Source organism: Carcharhinus amblyrhynchos, chromosome 30 (assembly GCF_965287045.1).
Source record: "Carcharhinus amblyrhynchos chromosome 30, sCarAmb.v2.hapA, whole genome shotgun sequence".
NCBI classification, from domain to species: domain Eukaryota; kingdom Metazoa; phylum Chordata; class Chondrichthyes; order Carcharhiniformes; family Carcharhinidae; genus Carcharhinus; species Carcharhinus amblyrhynchos.
Genome location: NC_137353.1, coordinates 32240022 through 32259015, shown reverse-complemented (window position 1 = coordinate 32259015; position 18994 = coordinate 32240022). Strand labels below are relative to the sequence as shown.

At 42.5% G+C, this 18994-nt stretch overlaps 1 protein-coding gene across 1 annotated transcript in view; it reads left to right on the top strand.

Moving 5' to 3' along the window:
* The window catches only part of nphp4 (nephronophthisis 4), a 406773-nt gene that overhangs the window by 59426 nt on the left and 328353 nt on the right, over positions 1-18994 (top strand). Inside the window, exon 4 of the mRNA XM_080214939.1 lies at positions 15119-15183. Coding sequence (XP_080071065.1) covers positions 15119-15183 — 65 coding nt within the window. The remainder of the gene's footprint in view (positions 1-15118; positions 15184-18994) is intronic.

The window sequence follows — 18994 nt, the reverse complement described above, 5'->3', positions numbered from 1 at the left end:
ACCACAATAGTCTTGGGCAGTTCGTTCCAGACCTTAACCACTCGCTGCGTCAAAATGGTTTTTCTTGAAATGCTTTTGCTTCTTTTGTCAATTGTTCAATATTTGTTACTTGTAAAAAAGTTGCTGTTAGAGTAGATTTGGGTAAACATTATGTCATGAGTGGTCCAGATATCTTGATTTAAATCTGCACGATTTGACACAGAATCGATAGCAATCTTAAGATAGACTTTAATAAATTCAGATCTGCGGTACGTTTTCCTGCTGTGGAGAGGTTTTGATGACTGATTGAAGACACTCCACTCTTAATTTGTTGTTACTTCATTTGAATCAGACAATCTAAACATTTTTGTACTAAATTCGCATTTACTGGATTATTTATACTGCTCAATTTAAATCAGGGGATAAGTTGCTTTTTTTAACACAGAAATCGAATTTTAATGAACTTGGAAACACTTTCCGCAGACTTGAAAGTACTAAGCTTGTGTGCATTGATGATTACCATAGCTAATAAATCATTTATTTCTTGTATGCAAATCTATCTGATGTTTTCCTTTTTGTATTTTGTCAAGCACGTGAGTGGTTCTGTAGCAGAGAAGGCCAGGAGCAGTGCCGTTAGAACCTTTGTACTTTTACCTGTGTTACCTGACCACAAAATGTGACCAGATATAGAAATGAGGCTGTACAGGCTGCAGCATGGATGGCCTAAATATTCATCATGTTTGTCTTTACAAACAACCATTTTATCATCCTTTATCATGAACCATGATGGAGTCCATCCTTGTCTTTGCAAGTGATCTATAAATAACATTGTAGTTAAGCTCCATAATTAGGGGAACAGTTAAGACAGAATGGTTCCATCTCCTGAGAACTTGATGCTGCTGAATTTGGAGGTGGATATGCCAGACTCCAAAGGCAACCTCATGAATAAATACACATTGGGGCCCCATGATACACACTAGGTCTCCAATGGTATTTTGATCCTCTCCTGAGTACGTTATCTTTTGTTCGTTCAAAGGATTTGAGCTCCACTGGCTAGGCCAGCATTTATTGCCTGTGGTGATGAGCTGTCTTCTTGAACTGCCGATAGTAGTCATGATATGGGTATGCCGGCGTTGGACTGGCGTAAACACAGTAAAAAGTCTGACAACACCAGGTTTTAGTCCAACCTATTTATTTGATAATATACTCACAAGCTTTCGAGGGGACTGCCTCTTCGTCAGGTGAATGGAGAGTTCTGGCCTCAGACAGAGCATATAAAGCACAGACAGTTTAGAGATTACTGATTAAAATGCGAATCCTTACACCTAACCTGCTGTTCAAGACCTGAAGTGGCTGATAATGTGAGTGGAAGGAGCACTGATCACAGTTTAAAGAGATGTGTATTGTCTCCAGACAGTACAGTAAGTGAGGTTTTGCAAACCCAGGCAAGTCACAGGGGTTACAGATAGTGCGACATGAACCCAAGATCCCTGTTGAGACCGTCCTCATGTGTGCGGAACTTGGCTATCAGTCTCTGTTCAGTGACTCTGCGCTGTCGTATTTTAATCAGTAATCTCTAAACTGTCTGTGCTTTATATGCTCTGTCTGAGGCCAGAACTCTCCATTCACCTGACGAAGAGGCAGTCCCCTCGAAAGCTTGTGAGTATATTATCAAATAAATAGGTTGGACTAAAACCTGGTGTTGTCAGACTTTTTCTTGAACTGCTGCAGCCCCTGAGGTGCTGTTGGAGAGGGAGTTCCAGGAATTTGACCTACTAACAGTGAATGAATTGCGGGTGCCTTGAAGGGGAACTTCCAATGGCTGTGTTCCTGTGTGTCTGCTGTCTTTGTCCTTGGGCAACCTATGCTAGTGAGTGGGCCACATGAGTGGCCCTCCTTCATCTTAGTAGGCTGCAAGATTGAAATTGGGCTTGTTCACGAACCATAGCCCCATGATACACGCCATATAGAAAATGCTTAATCATTCATTTATTCATCGAGCTGTCATCAACTTTAAGTGGTAAAAACAAAATAAATATTTACACTTGATTGGACGCAAAGGAAGTGCTTGGCTCTCACAGTCAATGCTGTGTTCATTCAGCATGTACCTCACCATTAGACCATAACAAATAGAAACAGGAGTAGGCCAATTAGCCTGCTCTACCAGTTAATAAGATCATGGCTGATCTGACTCTAAGGCCATAATTTTACCGCCATGTCTGGTTTGGGAATCAGAGTAGGTGAGGGGTGGACAGTGGGAAAGTCTGTTGATCTCAGGTGGAATTTTACAGTTTTGGGATGAGCAAGGCCATAAAATCCCACCCTAAGTCCACTTTCTTGCTTATCTCCATAACTGTTAATGCTCCTACTGATTAAAAAAAACCTATCGATCTCGGCCTTGAAAATGTTCAAGGATGTGGAGTCCACAGCTTCTGGGGTAAAGAATTCAAAATATTCATCACCCTTTGAGAGAAAACAATGTTCCTCATATCTGTGTTAAATGAACGCCTCCTTATTCTGTAACTTTATCCTCCTGGTCCTACACTCCATTGAGTGGATCATAGATATTTTGTAAACACATTTTTTGTCAAAGGCTTTGGGATTGCAGAGGACTTTAGATTCCACAGAAGAAAATCAAAATGAGGGGGGAATCGATTGCGCAATTCATTCCTGTGCTTAAAGGTCTTGCAGAATATTAAGATTTTGGGGATAGGTTGAATGACACAATTCGGGACAGGTTTGTCTGTGGGTTGCACAGTGAGGCAACACAGAAATGTTTGCTAACTGAGATTAACTGTTTTGATGGAACGAGCTGCAAAAGAAGTTCAGCAATTGAGTTTGTGTAGTTGAATTGACACCCATGAACCTCAAAATTTGTGCATGTCACTGGTGCGCAAAGCCAGGGCATTCTGCAGCTGACTGCTGATGTAAAGACATGGCATGTTAAAGCTGTGGAAATAAAGGACATATAGAGCATGCCTGCTGGAGGAAAAAGCCAGCACTAAGTAAAAATAAGCAACAAGAGCAAACCAAGACAGCATCTGGAGTGTGGCATGGTAGCACAGTGGTTAGCACTGCTGCTTCAGAGCTCCAGGGACTTGGGTTCGATTCCCGGCTCGGGTCACTGTCTGTGTGGAGTTTTCACGTTCTCCTCATGTCTGTGTGGGTTTCCTCCGGGTGCTCTGGTTTCCTCCCACAGTCCAAAGATGTGCAGGTTAAGTTGATTGGCCGTGCTAAAATTGCCCCTTAGTGTGCTAGGATGCTTAGGTTAGAGGGATTAGCAGGTAAAATATATTAGGGATATGGGGGTAGGGCCTGGATGGGATTGTGGCTGGTGCAGACTCAATGGGCCGAAGGGCCTCTTTCTGCACTGTAGGGTTCTATGATTCTAAGCAGAACAAAAGGAGAAATCTTCAAGCTGTAGAGAAGGGTCGAAAAAATGAGTTGACTTAAAATCGGAAAAGGAATTTTGGAGTCATAGGGTCATACAGTACAGAACATGTCCTTTAGCCCATTGAGTCTGCACTGACAAAGCAACACTAAATCTGCTTTAATCCCACTTGGCCCACACTCTTGAATGTGTTAAACCCAGGCCAGAAACTCCAAGATGTTTGTGAAGTTAACCTAGTCCCTAAGTTTTATTATTGAGTTTGGCATGGGTGAGCATAGGGTGTTTCACTCCAGTTAAGATTCAAGTGACCCACTAGGAAGCTTTTATCACATAAAGTTTATTGAAGAACACATTTGGAATGTAATGAAAAGAATTAGCATAACTCTTACCAATTACAATACTTAAATGTGACACAGTATAACTCTTAGCAGCTCGCTATCCCTGTTGTTCCGATTTAAAAGCATCATAGGCATACACCCTTCTTTAGAATTAGTTAGTGATAAATATGCTGCTGTGATACTAGATTTCCAGATTTTAACACCTGTGGACAGAAATCCAATCAGCTATTTTCAGAGGAGGATAAATCCTCAAGGCAGCAAAACAGCCTTCAGACTTGAGAAACAGGAAATACTATAAGACCACAAGACATAGGAGCAGAATTAGGCCACTCAGCCCATCAAGTCTGCTCCGTCATTCAATCGTGGCTGATAATTTTCTCATCCCCATTCTCCTATCTTTTCCCCATAACCCCTGATTCCCTTATTAATCAAGAACCTATCTATCTCTGTCTTAATGACACTCAATGACCTGGTCTCCACAACTTTCTGTGGCAAAGAGTTCCACAGATTCAACACCCTCTGGCTGAAGAAATTCCCCCTCATCTTTTTTTAAAGGATCAACCCTTTAGCCTGAGGTTGTGCCCTCTGGCTCTAGTCTCTCCTACTAGTGGAAACATCCTCTCCACATCCACTCTATCCAAGCTTTGTAATATCCTGTAAGTGTCAATAAGATCCCCCATATCCTTCTAAACTCCAATAAGTGCAGACCCAGAGTCCTCAACGGTTTCTCATATGACATTCCACGGGGATCATTCTTGTGAACCTCGTCTGGACACTTTCCAAGGCCAGCATATCCTTCCATAGGTATGGGGCCCAAAACTGCTCGCAATACTCCAAATGGGGTCTGACCAGAGCCTTATACAGCCTTATCCCTGCTCTTGTATTTTAGCCCTCTTGACCTGTATGCTAGCGTTGCATTTGCCTTCCTAACTGCTGACTGAACCTGCACGTTAACCTTAAGAGAATCTTGAGCAAGGATTCCCAAGTCTCTTTGTGTTTCTGATTTCCTAAGCATTTTTCCATTTGGGAAATGGTCTGTGCCTCCACTCCTCCTTCCAAAGTGCATAACTCATACTTTTCCACATTATATTCCATCTGCCACTTCGTTGCCCATTCTCCTAACCTGTCCAAGTCCTTCTGCAGCCCCCCTGCTTCTTCAATACTACCTGTCCCTCCAAATATCTTTGTATCATCTGCAAACTTAGCAACAAAGGAGAAGTCTTTCTTTTCAGCGTCCAAACCATCTGAAAATCTAAGCTGGAATTCTCTGTGAGAACGTAGCCGTCGATAGTCATATGACCTGACCTATTAATTATCCCAATTGGGCTCTAATCGGCAATCCCAGGGGAACATTAAGACAACAGAACACTGCGTTAGTTCAGGTTAAAACGAACATGATGTCAATTATACTGCTTCAGTAACAATAGAGGACACCAGCTACAGCCAAAAGGGCACTAACAAAATGCTAGGGACGGCTAAAAACATGCTACAGAGAAGCATGATTAAAATACATTTCTTAAAGGCACAGTATCGTCACAGGTGTTATAATATTTTAAGAGATCATAACACTCCTTAGTACATAAAAACATATGAAATAGGAGCAGGAGTAGGCCATCTAGCCCTTCGAACCTGCCCTGCTATTCAATAAGATCATGGCTGATCTGAAGTGAATCAGTTCCACTTTCCTGCTCTCTCTCCATAACCCTTAATTCCCTTGTCTGTTAAAAACCTATCTACCCGTGACTTAAATATATTTAGCGAGGTAGCCTCCACCACTTCAACGGGCAGAGAATTCCAGAGATTCACCACCCTTTGAATGAAGAAGTTCCTCCTCAACTCTGATCTAAACTGCACCCCACCGCCCTTATCTTGAGGCTGTGCCCTCTAGTCCTGCTATCCTTTCTAAGCAGGAAGAATCTCTCTACCTCTACCCTATCCATCCCTTTCATTATCTTATACGTCTCTATAAGATCCCCCCTCAGCCTTCTGAACTCCGAGTACAGACCCAGTCTATTTAGTCTCTCTTCATAGTCCAATCCCGTCATCTCCGGTATCAGCCTAGTGAACCTCCTCCGCACTCCCTCCAAGGCCAACCTATCCTTGCGCAAGTGCGGCGACCAAAACTGCACACAGTACTCCAGCTGTGGCCTCACCAATTCCCTGTACAGTTGCAGCAAGACCTCCCTACTTTTATATTCCAACCCCCTCGCTATAAAGGCCAGCATCCCATTCGCCTTCTTGATCACCTGCTGCACCTGCAAACTGGGTTTTTGCGACTCATGCACAAGGACCCCCAGGTCCCTCTGCACCGTAGCTTGCTGCAGCTTTTTGTCCTTGAAATAGTAATCCCTCCTACTATTATTTTTGCCAAAGTGGGTAACCTCACACTTGTTAACATTATACTCCATCTGCCAGGTCCTCGCCCACTTGCTCAGCCTATCCAGATCCCTCTGCAGACTTTCTACACCCTCAGCGCAATTTGCTTTTCCATTCATCTTCATGTCATCAGCAAATTTCGTCACCCTACACTCAGCCCCCTCCTCCAGATCATCTATATAAATGGTAAATAGCTGAGGTCCCAGCACCGATCCCTGCGGCACTCCACTAGTCACCAACCGCCAACCAGAATAGCACCCATTGATACCAACTCTCTGCCTCCTATTAGACAACCAATCCTCTATCCACGCTAACACCTTAACCCCAACTCCGTGCACCCTAACCTTCTGAAGCAACCTTTTGTGAGGCACCTTATCAAACACCTTTTGAAAATCGAGAAACACCACATCCACCAGCTCCCCTCCGTCTACTGCAGTACAATCCTATCCTTCCTAAGTGTGGTGACCAGAGCTGCAGTCAGTACTCCAGCTGTTGCTTAACCAACATTTTGTACAGCTCCAACATAACTTTGCTGCTTTTATATCTGTGCCACGACTGATAAAGGCAGATGTGCATATATCTTCTTAACTACGCTATTAACCTGTCCTGCTTCTTTCTGGGACTTATGGACAAAGCCCTAAGATCCCTCTGATTCTCAGACCTTCCTAATGTCCTGCTATTCACTGAGTACTCCCTTGTCTTGTCACTCTTTCCTAGCATCTTTCAGGGTTAAATTCCATCTTCCGCTGATCTGCCCATCTGTCCAACCCATCTTATTCTTCCTGTCACCTGACCTCCTTCCCCACTATTAACTTGTTAGTGACTGTGCTGGCCACTGCTGCTACTACACATTGGGTGACTCCACTGTTGGATGGAGAGCCAGGAATGATGGAAGTTGACACTGGGACAGCTAGAACTGTTCACAAGGAGAAATATAAACATGTTCTTTTGAAGCCATCAAGGATAATACGCAGGCTTCACTAAAGGGCTGCATCAAAGTAGTTGTGCAACTGAATGGGCAGCAGATTTGTCTCTAAGTGGTAAAGGGCAACTATCCAGCATTGAACATGGCTGGAGAAGGTGCAACTGAACTGGGCTGAAGTCAATATGATGACCGATGGGGAAATCAGGCCTCACAAAAAAATTTGTTTTTAATGGGGAATTCAGGAGCACGAAATACATTACAATTAAACGAAAAGAAGGAAGACGAGCAAAATGCTTGAAGGCAAAGGTCTGTACCATATGCTGAAGGTGGACGCTAACATGGAACAACTGTGTAGACGGGAGTCACGAAACCTGTAGTGAATGGACCATGCCAATAGTTCCATCATCGGGAAGCATGGATCTATGTGGAGACTTCAAGATCACCATTAATCCAGTGTTGTGTATGGAACTGTACACTTTACCTCATGTTGAAGACTTGTTTTCGGGATTGACTGGCAGCCAACATTTTAGTAAAATTGACCTGAGTCAGCTTTACTTACCGATGGATGTAGACAAGAAGTCACAGGAATTTCTAACAATTGTAACACATAAAGGTATCTTCCGATACCAAGGATTACCAATTGGTATCGCCTCAGCTTTGGAGTTGTTTTTAAATAGCAGTGGATCCTGAGTGGACTGAGCAGAGTCCAGTGCTATCCGGATGATATCCTAGTCACTGGAACAGGTGAAGAGTTCGGAATTTGGATGCTGCTGTTTGGCGATCGGAAGACCATGGTCTGAGAGTCTGGAAGGACAAGTGTGAATTTTGCCAATCCTCTGTTGAGTATTTGGGACATGTGATTGATGCCATGGGCCTTCACAGATCTCCTCAAACGTGAAGGCTATTACAGAAGCACCTGCAATTCAGGATATTTATCAGTTCTGTTCCTTCCCAGGATTGTTGATCTACTATGGAAGATTTGTCCCAAACTAGGCAACCATTCTGAAACCATAACAGAACTTGATGTGGAGGTGGTCGGTTCACTGCGATGATGCCTGTGTGCAAGTCAAAGAAGTGATACTCAAAACCAAAGTTTTTACGTATTTTGATCCTATCCTATCCCTAAAGTTAGCTTGTGATGCATCCCCTTATGGTGTAGGAGCGTTGTTCTTGCATTGTTAACGGATCCCTGCGAAGTGGAGTTTGTGTACATCAAATCAAAGTAAGTATTTCTGTTTTATAACAGTTATTTTCTGCATTTCTGCTGATTTCCATGCAAACCATACATTACAGTGGCCCTTATCAGAGAAGTTGTGTCAGAGCTGAAGTAACACTTACAGTTCATAGAGTCATTGAATCCTACAGTGTAGAAGGAAGCCATTCAGCCCATCAAGTATGCACAATTCCACCCAGGCTCTATCCCCATAACCCCATGCATTTATCCTTGCTAGTTCCCCTATCACTAAGGGGCAATTTAGCATGGCCAATTAACCAAACCTGCACATCTTTGGAGTGTGGGAGGAAACCAGAGCACTCGGAGGAAACCCACACAGACACAGGGAGAATGTACAAACTCCGCACTGACAGTGATCCAAGCCAGGAATCGAACCCAGGTCTCTGTCACTGTTAGGCAGCAGTGCGAATTATTGTGCCACCGTGCCACATTCTCGGTTAACAACTAGATCTACCATGATGTTTGGTTACATCTTCCTTAGCTTGCCAGACTCCCAAGCAATTTGACCTCTGATATTACAAACATTTAAACATCCAAAAAGAAATACATTTTGTTTTTAAACTGTGATTTTAAAGGTAGGATATGTGTTATTTTGTGCATTGATACTCACAAATAATGTATTTTTTAATTTGTTCAAAAGGCTGTGGGTTTTGTTGGCAAGGCCAGAATTTATTAGCCACCCCCAATTGCCCTTGAGTCAGCTTCTCGAACAGTTTTTATTTGGTGGTGATCAGGCTGGGTGTCTGAACATTCAGAACGGAATTATAAGTTATAATAAAAGAATAGAAGGAAGTTGCATTTAAATTTGAGCCTTTTGAGACCTCGGGCTGCCTCAACAACTGATGAAATTCTTATGAAATGTAACAAGGAAAAAGCTCATAAGTTCTACATCCTGTCCTCTTTTCTGTATGACTCAGACACCTGGAAAATAAGTTTGGATCTGTACAAGAAGATAAAGGAAGCCAAGACCTATGCTCAAAATTCCATATACAGACTGTAAGACGAATGAAGAGGGGCTTGAAATCGCAGGAGCAAAAATAAATTTAAAATGTGACTTCCCAACAAGGAAATATCAGTATTTCAACCACCTGGTCAGAGCTGAAAAGCTACAGGGAATCCCTTCAAGAGGGTGAAGTGGAGGGCCGCAGAAAGATGGGTGGACCTAGGCGTGGTCGGATGATTGAGGTCGCGGAGTGATTGCAGACAAACTCCAGTGATGTGTGAGCATGGCATGTGAGAGTGATATACCAAGGCAACAGATCTCCTGGCAGGAGCAGCTGCAAGCACCATTATAATGTTGTAAAAAATTTGATTTGGTTTGATTTATTATTATCACAGGTATTCGTATACAGTGAAAAGTATTGTTTCTTGAGCGCTGTACAGAAAGGCATACCGTTCATAGAGAAGGAAAGGAGAGGGTGCAGAATGTAGTGTTACAGTCATAACTAGGGTGTAAAGAAAAATAAACTTAGTGCATGGTGGGTCCTTCAAGATTCTGATGGCAGCAAAGAAGAAACTGTTCTTGAGTCGGTCGGTACGTGACCTCAGACTTTTGTATCTTTTTCCTGATGGAAGAAGGTGGAAGAGAGAATGTCCGTGGTGTTTGGGGTCCTTGATTATGCTGGCTGCTTTGCCGAGGCAGCAGGAAATGTAGACAGAATCAATGGATTGCATGATGGACTGGGCTTCATTTGTAGCTTTTTGCGGCCTTGGACAGAGCAGGAGCCATACCAAGCTGTGATACAACCAGAAAGAATGCTTTCTATGGTGCATCTGTAAAAGTTGGTGAGAGTCGTAGCTGACGTACCAAATTTCCTTGGTCTTCTAAGAAAGTAGATGCATTGGTGGGCTTTCTTAGCTATGGTGTTGACATGGGGGGACCAGGACAGGTTGTTAGTAATCTGAACACTTAAAAGCTGGCTGAACTTACAATATAACGCCACAACATCACAATCTGAATATCACAAATCACTGTTAACCATTAAATTATACCATTGTCAATTCACAGATGATGGTATAATGTTACTGGAACCTCTTTGATTTATTTTAAAAAAGTAAATAATTTTAGCACTTGCATTGGGAAATTTAATTACCCTATAATGGATCTTTCACTCTGTTTTCCCCCCCCCATTTCTTAAGGTACTTAAGTTCCTGGAGCGTGCTTCCTTACCGATTTGGAAAATTCACAGCAGAGGAGGTCATTCCATCCATCACACCTGTGCCATGCCAGCTCTTCGACGGGAGTTTTTGACTAGGGATTTTCCAATTGTGCGCTCACCAGTGTGTGACCTTCTGGTCCATTAAAATGAATCAGATAGGATTTGTTGGATGTTGTGTGGACACATGGAAAACCATAACTGCGTGCTCGATTTCCATTTCCCAGCCCTGCTCTTGCTTCCATAATTCTTATTGTTCGTTTTTTCCGAAATGGCCCAATTCTTGTTTAATCAATGCTAAAAGAAGGATAATCTGGGAAAATACAGGCCGGTGAACCTCATGTGAATGGTAGGCAAATTATTGGAGAAGATTTGTAGGGACAGGATTTAATATGGACTTATTAGCGATAGGCAGCGTGGCTTTGTGCGGGGAAGGTCATGTCTCACAAACTTGATTGAGTTTTTTGAGGAAGTGACAAGGATGATTGATGAGGGTAAGGCAGTGACTGTTATTTACATGGGCTTTGGCAAGGCCTTAGACAAGATCCCTCATGGTAGGCTGATACAGAAGATGAAGTCACATGGGATCCATGGTGAGCCATTAGGATGGGTATAGAACTGGTTTAGTCACAGAAGTTTGTGAACAGAACTCCCACTTACCTGATGAAGGAGCAATGCTCCGAAAGCTAGTGGTTTGTGCTACCAGATAAACCTGTTGGACTTTAACCTGGTGTTGTGAGAGTTCTTACTTAGCCATAGAAGATGGAGAGTAGCGTTGCAAGAGTATTTTTCTGACTGAAGATCTATCATCAGTGTTGCTCTACAGGGACCAGTGCTGGGACCCCTGTTGTTTGTAATGTATATAAATGATTTGGAGGAGAATGTAGGTGGTCTGATTAGTAAGTTTGCGGGATGACTCAATGTCTGTGGGAGTTGTGGATAGCGAGAATTGCCAGAGGATGTAGCAGGAAATAGATAGACTGGAGACTTGAGCAGAGAAATGGCAGATGGAATTTAATTAAGACAAATGCAAGGTGATGTATTTTGGATAGTCTAATGCAGGAGGGGTATGAACAATAAATGGTAGAATCCTTAGAAGCATTAACGTGTAGAAGGATCTAGGTGTTCAGGTCCCTGAAAGTGGCAGCACAAATGGATAAGTTAGTCAAGCAGGTGTAGGGCATGCTTACTTTCATTGGTCAGGCATAGAGTATAAAAAGTGGCAAGTCATGTTGCAGCTGTATAGAACTTTAGTGAAGCCACATTTGGAATATTGCGTATAGTTCTGGTTGCCACACTACCAGAAGAACGTGAAAGCTTTGGAGAGGGTGCAAAGCAGGATTATCAGGAGGTTGCCTGGTTTGGAGGGTATTAGCTCTGAGAAAAGATTGGGCAAACATGGTTTGTTTTCACTTGAATGTCAGAAACTGAGGGACAACCTGCTAGAAGTTTATAAAATTATGAGAGGCCTGGAGAGAATGATAGTCGGAGTCCTTTTGCCAGGGTAGAAATGTCATTTACTAGGGGACATTGGTGTGTGGTAAAAGGGGGAAAGATTAAAGGAGCTGTGAGAGGGTGCGCTCAGTAAGAAGTCTCACAATACCAGGTTAGAGATCAACCAGTTTAAAATAAACTGGTTGGACTTTAACCTGGAGTTGTGAGACTTCTTCCTGTGCTTACCCCAGTCAAATGCTGGCATCTCTACATCATAAAGGGTGCACTGCCAGAGGAGGTGGTAGAAGCAGATACAATAGCAATGTTTAAGAGGCATCTTGACAGATACAAGGAATATGCAAGGAATAGGGGATACGGACCACATGGAAGCAAAGGTCTTTCGAAAGGTGTCAGGTGTCATGTGACAGGCTTGGTGGACTGAAGTTCTTGTTTCTGTGCTGTCCTGTTCTTAGATCATTATTCTCTTTGTTCTATAGTTTCTGCCCCAATTGTTGCTCACAATATAACATCACATGTGACTAATAATCTTTGTGAAAAAAAACCTCGCTTCCCTATTCTCCTATTGTTTATAATTTACAAACCAATGGAAATAATCTTACACTGTTATAGTCTCTCACAGTCTTTCATCATCCTGATTAATTTAGCACTTAAACTCCTCTGTCTCACAAGGAGGTAAGGCAGTGAAAATTAGGCTGTTTGAATTTGATGGACGTCACAGCTGAATCTGAATCTTTACCGGATGTCTACCTGCCCCTGTGCTTTGACAGAATAGAACCCTACAGTGCAGAAAGAGGCCCTTCAGCCCATCGAGTCTGCACCGAACAATCTCACCCAGTGCCTACATATTATACCCACTAATCCCTCTAACCTATGCATCCCTGGACTCTAAGGGGTAATTTCTTAGCATGGCCAATCAACCTAACCTGCACATCTTTGGACTGTGGGAGGAAACCCACACAGACATGAGGAGAATGTGCAAACTCCACACAGTCAGTGACCCAAGCCAGGAATCAAACCCAGGACCCTGGAGCTGTGAAGCAGCAGTGCTAACCACTGTCCTACCGTGCCACCCACGGTACTGGGGACACTTGTGTTTGTATTTTTTTTGCTTGACGTGAAAAGGGGATGTTTTGGATTTGCAAAGCAACCAGCCTAATTGACACATCTGGCTTTCTTTTGTAATGTGACATTGCCATGAAGCTGTCACTGGAGGCAGAGATTTTAACACCAGTTGAATAAAGCCTCTCACTGAGACAAGGCACTGATGAAAACTGCTGTCCTTGTACATTAAACAATTTGGATAGCAAGCAGCAGCAAAGCGCTAGTTTTCTCTGCTCCCTGAGCTTTTGATACTCAATTGATTGTAACATCCTAACTGCTGAAGACTGGAAACTCAGTCCAGCTGGAATCTTCCGGTCTGTAGAGTCCAGTACTACACTGAGTCGTGCCTTTACGCTGATGGAGATTGAGGGAGCTTCTAAAATGGATATGTTGATTTTTTTTTTCCCCTAAACAAGATTGAATAGTTATTGCGTACCTCAAAGTCACTCCCTGCTTTTAGCTTGTGGAAATCAAAATTCCAAATGTCACTTAAGATATTCCCTAAATTTGCACCCCTTTATCGTGGAGTCCACGAGATGTAGACAAAAGTCACAGGTAGAAGGTGGATTGGAATGAGGCACTCGCTGAGTGTTAAAGTGGGCGGCGTGGGCTTGTAGGGCTGAAGGGCCTGTTTCCTGTGCTGTGCTGTTCTTTGTATACTTTGAGTGTCTGAGCTTGGAGCAAAACTTTTGTAACCTGACCTGTTGCTTATTCAAATGCTTAATATATCCTCCTTCTATCCCATCTAATTACATCACGGATCAAGAAAGAGAATGAATGGAATTCAAATCATGGCTTTAGTGGGATAAGACACAGTGCACCAATGTCAATTTTACAGTGCCACTCAAATATATATATATATAGTTCATTAAAACTTTTGAGTATTAAAATTTTAATAAAAGAATCTATGAGTTGACATAAATAGGATTAGTTATTGCTGATTTACATCAGTAGTTAACTTAGATTTGTTACTTAGTACACTGAAGTCAATTTATCAGATTTGATTTATTTGGAATATGGCCTTGAGCTATTGAATCCTGCACTGACCTGAATGCTAAAAAGCTGATCTCATTGGTAATATAGTTCTATCTGCTTGGTTTCTCATAAATTATTTCTCTTTCCCATTGCCAAAGTGTTGCTATTTTAAACCGCTGCGTGTCGACTGTATTTGTTAACTGTTAAATCTATCTCACTTTATTGACCATGCTCACAGTAACTATGAGATGATTTGCTGATGTCTTACGAATGGTTTCTTTCACCTAATTTAGTGGAGAAGTAATTGCCAAGTGCTGGCATAGAACCCGACAGGGAGAGTAAGCTGAATAGTGGAAGCTGCAAAAGATGTGACTTTTAGGAACAGATGACAAACACACATTTGGCGTTTTTAGTCAACTTGTTTTGCATTATTGATAATCAACCCTCTTATTAAATTTCGAATCTGCAGTCCACAGCACATTCCATTACACAGTTACTTATTTCTGAATTATTTTTCTGATGAATATTTTTTAACATTAATGGAAAAAGATACAGTTTTTTTTACAATATCTTTGTAATATTCATGCAGAGCAAGTATTTACTATTGGTTTTAAATTGACTGCCTTTTCCTTGGAAATATTTTCAGTGCAGCTGCACTCCTAAAGCTCACCGTTGCAACCCCTCTCCCTTCCTTCCTTTCCTTTTCTCCGCCCCCGGTCAGCGTATGAAATTGACTTGAAATTGGCAGGCAGATTGTGGAAAAGAGGCCGACAGGAGCATTGAAGACTCCACCATTTCACCGTCATACGTTAATCTATTGTGCCTTCAAGGCAAGAGTGAAAAAGTCAGCTAATCCAGATTGAGTCGATCTGATTTAATTCTTGTATTCCTGTGGGAAATATGGCATTTGTCACCTCTTTGTATTGCCTTTATTGCTATGTTCATGGTGGCTTGCAGCCTCCATGTAGTTACAGGTCTATTTCAAAGTTCCTTAATACCAGATATTGGAACCTGCTGTGGTTGGCTATTGTCTTGGAGCATTTATCAATACCATCTGGAATTGGAGTTTATTTCATCACATTCTTTTCAATGCAAGTTTAATAAAGCTATACCCTATAGCTGCTGCTTGATCTAATAAGATAAAAAAGTTAACAGGTTTTTTTTTTGTCCTTTTTCTCAAAACTCCAGATTGAGTCTCTATCATGGTACTCCGAGGGCATTGCTGCATCCAGCGTTACAGGACCCCATTGAGAGTAAGTGTGTTCTTTTGTGAAGTGCAGGATGCTGACTTCACTTATTGAAACGTTACGGACCAAAGATGAATTACTGTCATAAAATACGAGCCTTTGAGTTTATGTTTCAAGGTCCTGCCAAACAAAATAAGCAGCTGTAATCATGTTTTTATCCTCGTGACGTGATGGGTAGACCTGGGTTTGATAAAGATATCTTCTGTGTTTTAAACAGTTGTCATAATTAAAATTCCACTCTACTCTTCCTTTCAGTAAGCAGTTAGCGTGCTCAATAAATGAACCCTTGCATGGAGTCAAGCAGCAAATTGAACATTTCCGGCACTAAACACTAGAAAATCATTTGTTAAAGTTTTGATCATTTAATAATTCTAATTTAATCAGCAGACTTGGTAAGAAGTAAATTAGAACAGCTTATTGGCACAGATACAAAGCATGCTATTTACTCAAGTAAACAGCTTTTTTTTTGCTCAGAAGATACCAACGTCTCTGGGGTGATTCTGTTTCCTTACCTCAATGAGTTTGAAGAGCTGACTTTAAGGGGCAGGGGCGCAGTCAGTCAGGCGGGGGACAGTGCTGGGTTTGTCTGTGGATGGGTTTCCTGCTCCGCTGCTAATTTAAGGCTCTTAAGTGACCAATTCACGGTCAATTAAAGAACCTCATCCAAGTAGTTGGCAGCGGTGTGTGACAAGTAAATCCTGGCGTGTTTCCTTGCTGGTTCCTGCTGGTTGGGTCGTGTGAGGGGTTGAGGGGCAGGGAGGGGGTGTGTTTGGGGGGTGGGGGAGCATTCAAAGGCATTCAGTTTTTATTCGAGGGACTCAGCATTGGGAAGGGGGATGGGGGGAAAGTCGCTGAGAGCCAACTCCCTGACCTTACAGCCAGCTCCCTCCCACCTCCCCGACAACCCCACCCCTCAAACCCCCTCCCATCATCACTCACCTGTGGCCTTGCTCCTGATTGGTTCCGGCAGCAGCCACCACTGGTTGTGCTGCCGTTTAAAAGGTTTCTGATTGGCCACCACTTCAGTGGGGGGTCCCTGATTTTGGGGCTAGGCCTAGCGGTCTGATGTGAACTGCGTGATTGTCACATATAGGTGCTGGGCCCCCTAGATAGTGAGGAAGCAGAGGTCTGACAGGATGCTGAGCCAATGGCTGTGATCCTTGCTATCGGCACAGGATTCTGCCCTAAATGATTCTGCTCTGGATGGGATTGTGGTCGGTACAGACTTGATGGGCCAAATGGCCTCTTTTTGCACTGTACTGTTTCTATGATTGAATACACGATTCATATAATATAGCCAAACAAACTGTTTAGATCACTGAAAGTTTAGTACCATTTTCAAGTAATCTCTGAGAAATTTGAACTTATGCTGGAAATCCAATATTATCAGAGCTCTTGTAAAAACTAGAAATAAGACATTGTATTAGTGAGCAAACTGCAGGTATGATATTAAAATCAATCACTTCACAAGGTGTAGATGAGGGTTTGATTCCCCGTGATGACTGACACTCTCGTTAGAGAGAGAGCTTTTGGATAATCATAGCTTGGGTATAGGTGAGGCAAGAGTGATGTGTCATGGTCTTAACATCAATCACACTAGTCTTCCTTGCTGAGGGAACAATACATGACATGAGTCACTTTTTCATAACAGAATTAACAAAGGAAAAAAGAGTGAGAAGATATTCTGTGTAGTGACTTTGGGAGAAACAAAGAAAAGTCAAGATGTTTAGTACCTCAGTGGGAAATATTTGATAAATGGCTATCCCCACTGCTGTAAGCTATGACAGATCAAGCAAACAAAAATAGCTTTAAGCTGCAAGTGAAAACAAAGATATATCTCCATCTTTCCATCAGGTATTCCCCACTTCCCTTTTTACTTTTGAAGATGCTGCTTCTTTGCTTCAATGAGGTGTGCAAGAGAGCAATGCCCAGAGCAGCATCAGGCAGACCTAAAACTGAGACGTCAGCCTGGGGAACCTACGGCACTTGTGTGCCAAACAACAAAAGCAGTATGTGATAGACAGAGCTAAGCAATCTCACAACCAAAGAATCGAATCAAAGCTCTGCAGTCTTACCACATCCAGTCTTGAAAGATGATGGACAGTTAAGTAACTAACCAGAGGAGGAGACGCCACAAAAATCTTCATTCTTACTGATGGGGGAGCCCAGCACATTATAACAAAAAGACAAGGCTGAAACATTGGCAAACATCTGAAGCTGCTGATCCAGGTTTTTTTTTAAAGAGTTTAGGATCTCTGCCTCCACTACCAACTCGAGCAGCGAATTCTAGAACCCAGTACCCTCTGCGTAAAAATGTTCTTCCTCATGTCCCCTCTACACCTTCTGTCATTTATCTTGAATCTCTGTCCCCTGGTTCTAGAATTCTCCACCAAAGGAAGCAGTTTAATCCTGTACACACTCCCTTCCTCTCATAATTTTGTACACCTCAATCAAATCACCCATCAGCCTCCTTTGTTCCACTTTTCTGGCAACATTCTTGTAAACCTCCTGGTTCTCTCTCCAGAGCAATTACATCCTGATGACTAGAACTGCACTCAATACTCCAGTGTTGGCCTCATCAGTGTTTTATACAATTCTGACATATTCTTTCTTTTTTCAGTGAAGGAGAGCATTCCACATGCCTTCTTTACAAGTTTGTCTACTTGAACTACTGGAATAAGGAACCTGTGTACTTAGACACCAAGATTTCTCACTTCATCCATCCCTCTTAGTATATTCCCCTTTATTGTGTATTCCTATACATGTCCATTTATTGTGTATAACTACCTGACCTCCCTAAATGCATTACCTCATGCTTCTCCATGTTAAAATATATTTGCCACTTTATCTCCCAATCCACCAACCCATCTATATCACTTTGGAGATTATCGCTATTCTCTACACTATCCACGACTCAGCCAATCTTTGTGTCGTCTGCAAATTTCCCTATCGTGTCCCCCACCCTGTTCACATCCAAATCATTAATATATAACACAAATAGTACGGGTCCCAATACTGAAGTCAGTGGAACACCACTTGAAACAATTTTTCATCCGTAAGGGCATTATTATTATTATTCTTGGTATTATTCTTGCGAATCCATACTGTACTACTTCTATAGTCAAAGCAGCGTTCCTGTGACAAGTTGCCCAGAATTGGACACATTACTCCAGATGGAATCTGAGCAAGGCTCTATAAATAGAACCAAACCTTCTTTCCTTTACCCTAGGGTCAGAGGCAAACATTCCAAGTATTTAGTTACTTTATCACAAATGATAGATTTCAGTAACATCCCACACTCATCAAAGGTGTGAGGGATGGCATGATTGCACAGTCGTTAGTACTGTTGCCTCACAGCACCAGGGACCCGAGTTCGATTCCTGGCTTGGGTCACTGTCTGGGCGGAGTCTGCATGTTCTCCCCGTGCCTGCATGGGTTTCCTCTGGGTATCCTGGTTTCCACAGTAAGGAGTCTTACAACACCAGGTTAAAGTCCAACCAGTTTATTTGATCGTAAACCCACAAGCTTTCGGGGTTTGCCCCTTCGTCAGGTGAGTGGAGAGTTCTGGTCTCAAACAGAGCCATGTAAAAGGCACACACAAAAGCTTGTGGGTTTAATATCAAATAAAACTGGTTGGACTTTAACCTGGTGTTGTGAGACTTCTTACTGTGTTTACCCCAGTCCAATGCCAGCATCTCCACATCACATCATATTCTGATTTCCTCCCACAGTCTAAAAGATGTGCTGGTTAGGTGCATTGGACATGCTAAGTTCTTCCTCAGTGTACCTCCCAGCAACAATGGGATTTTCATAGTAA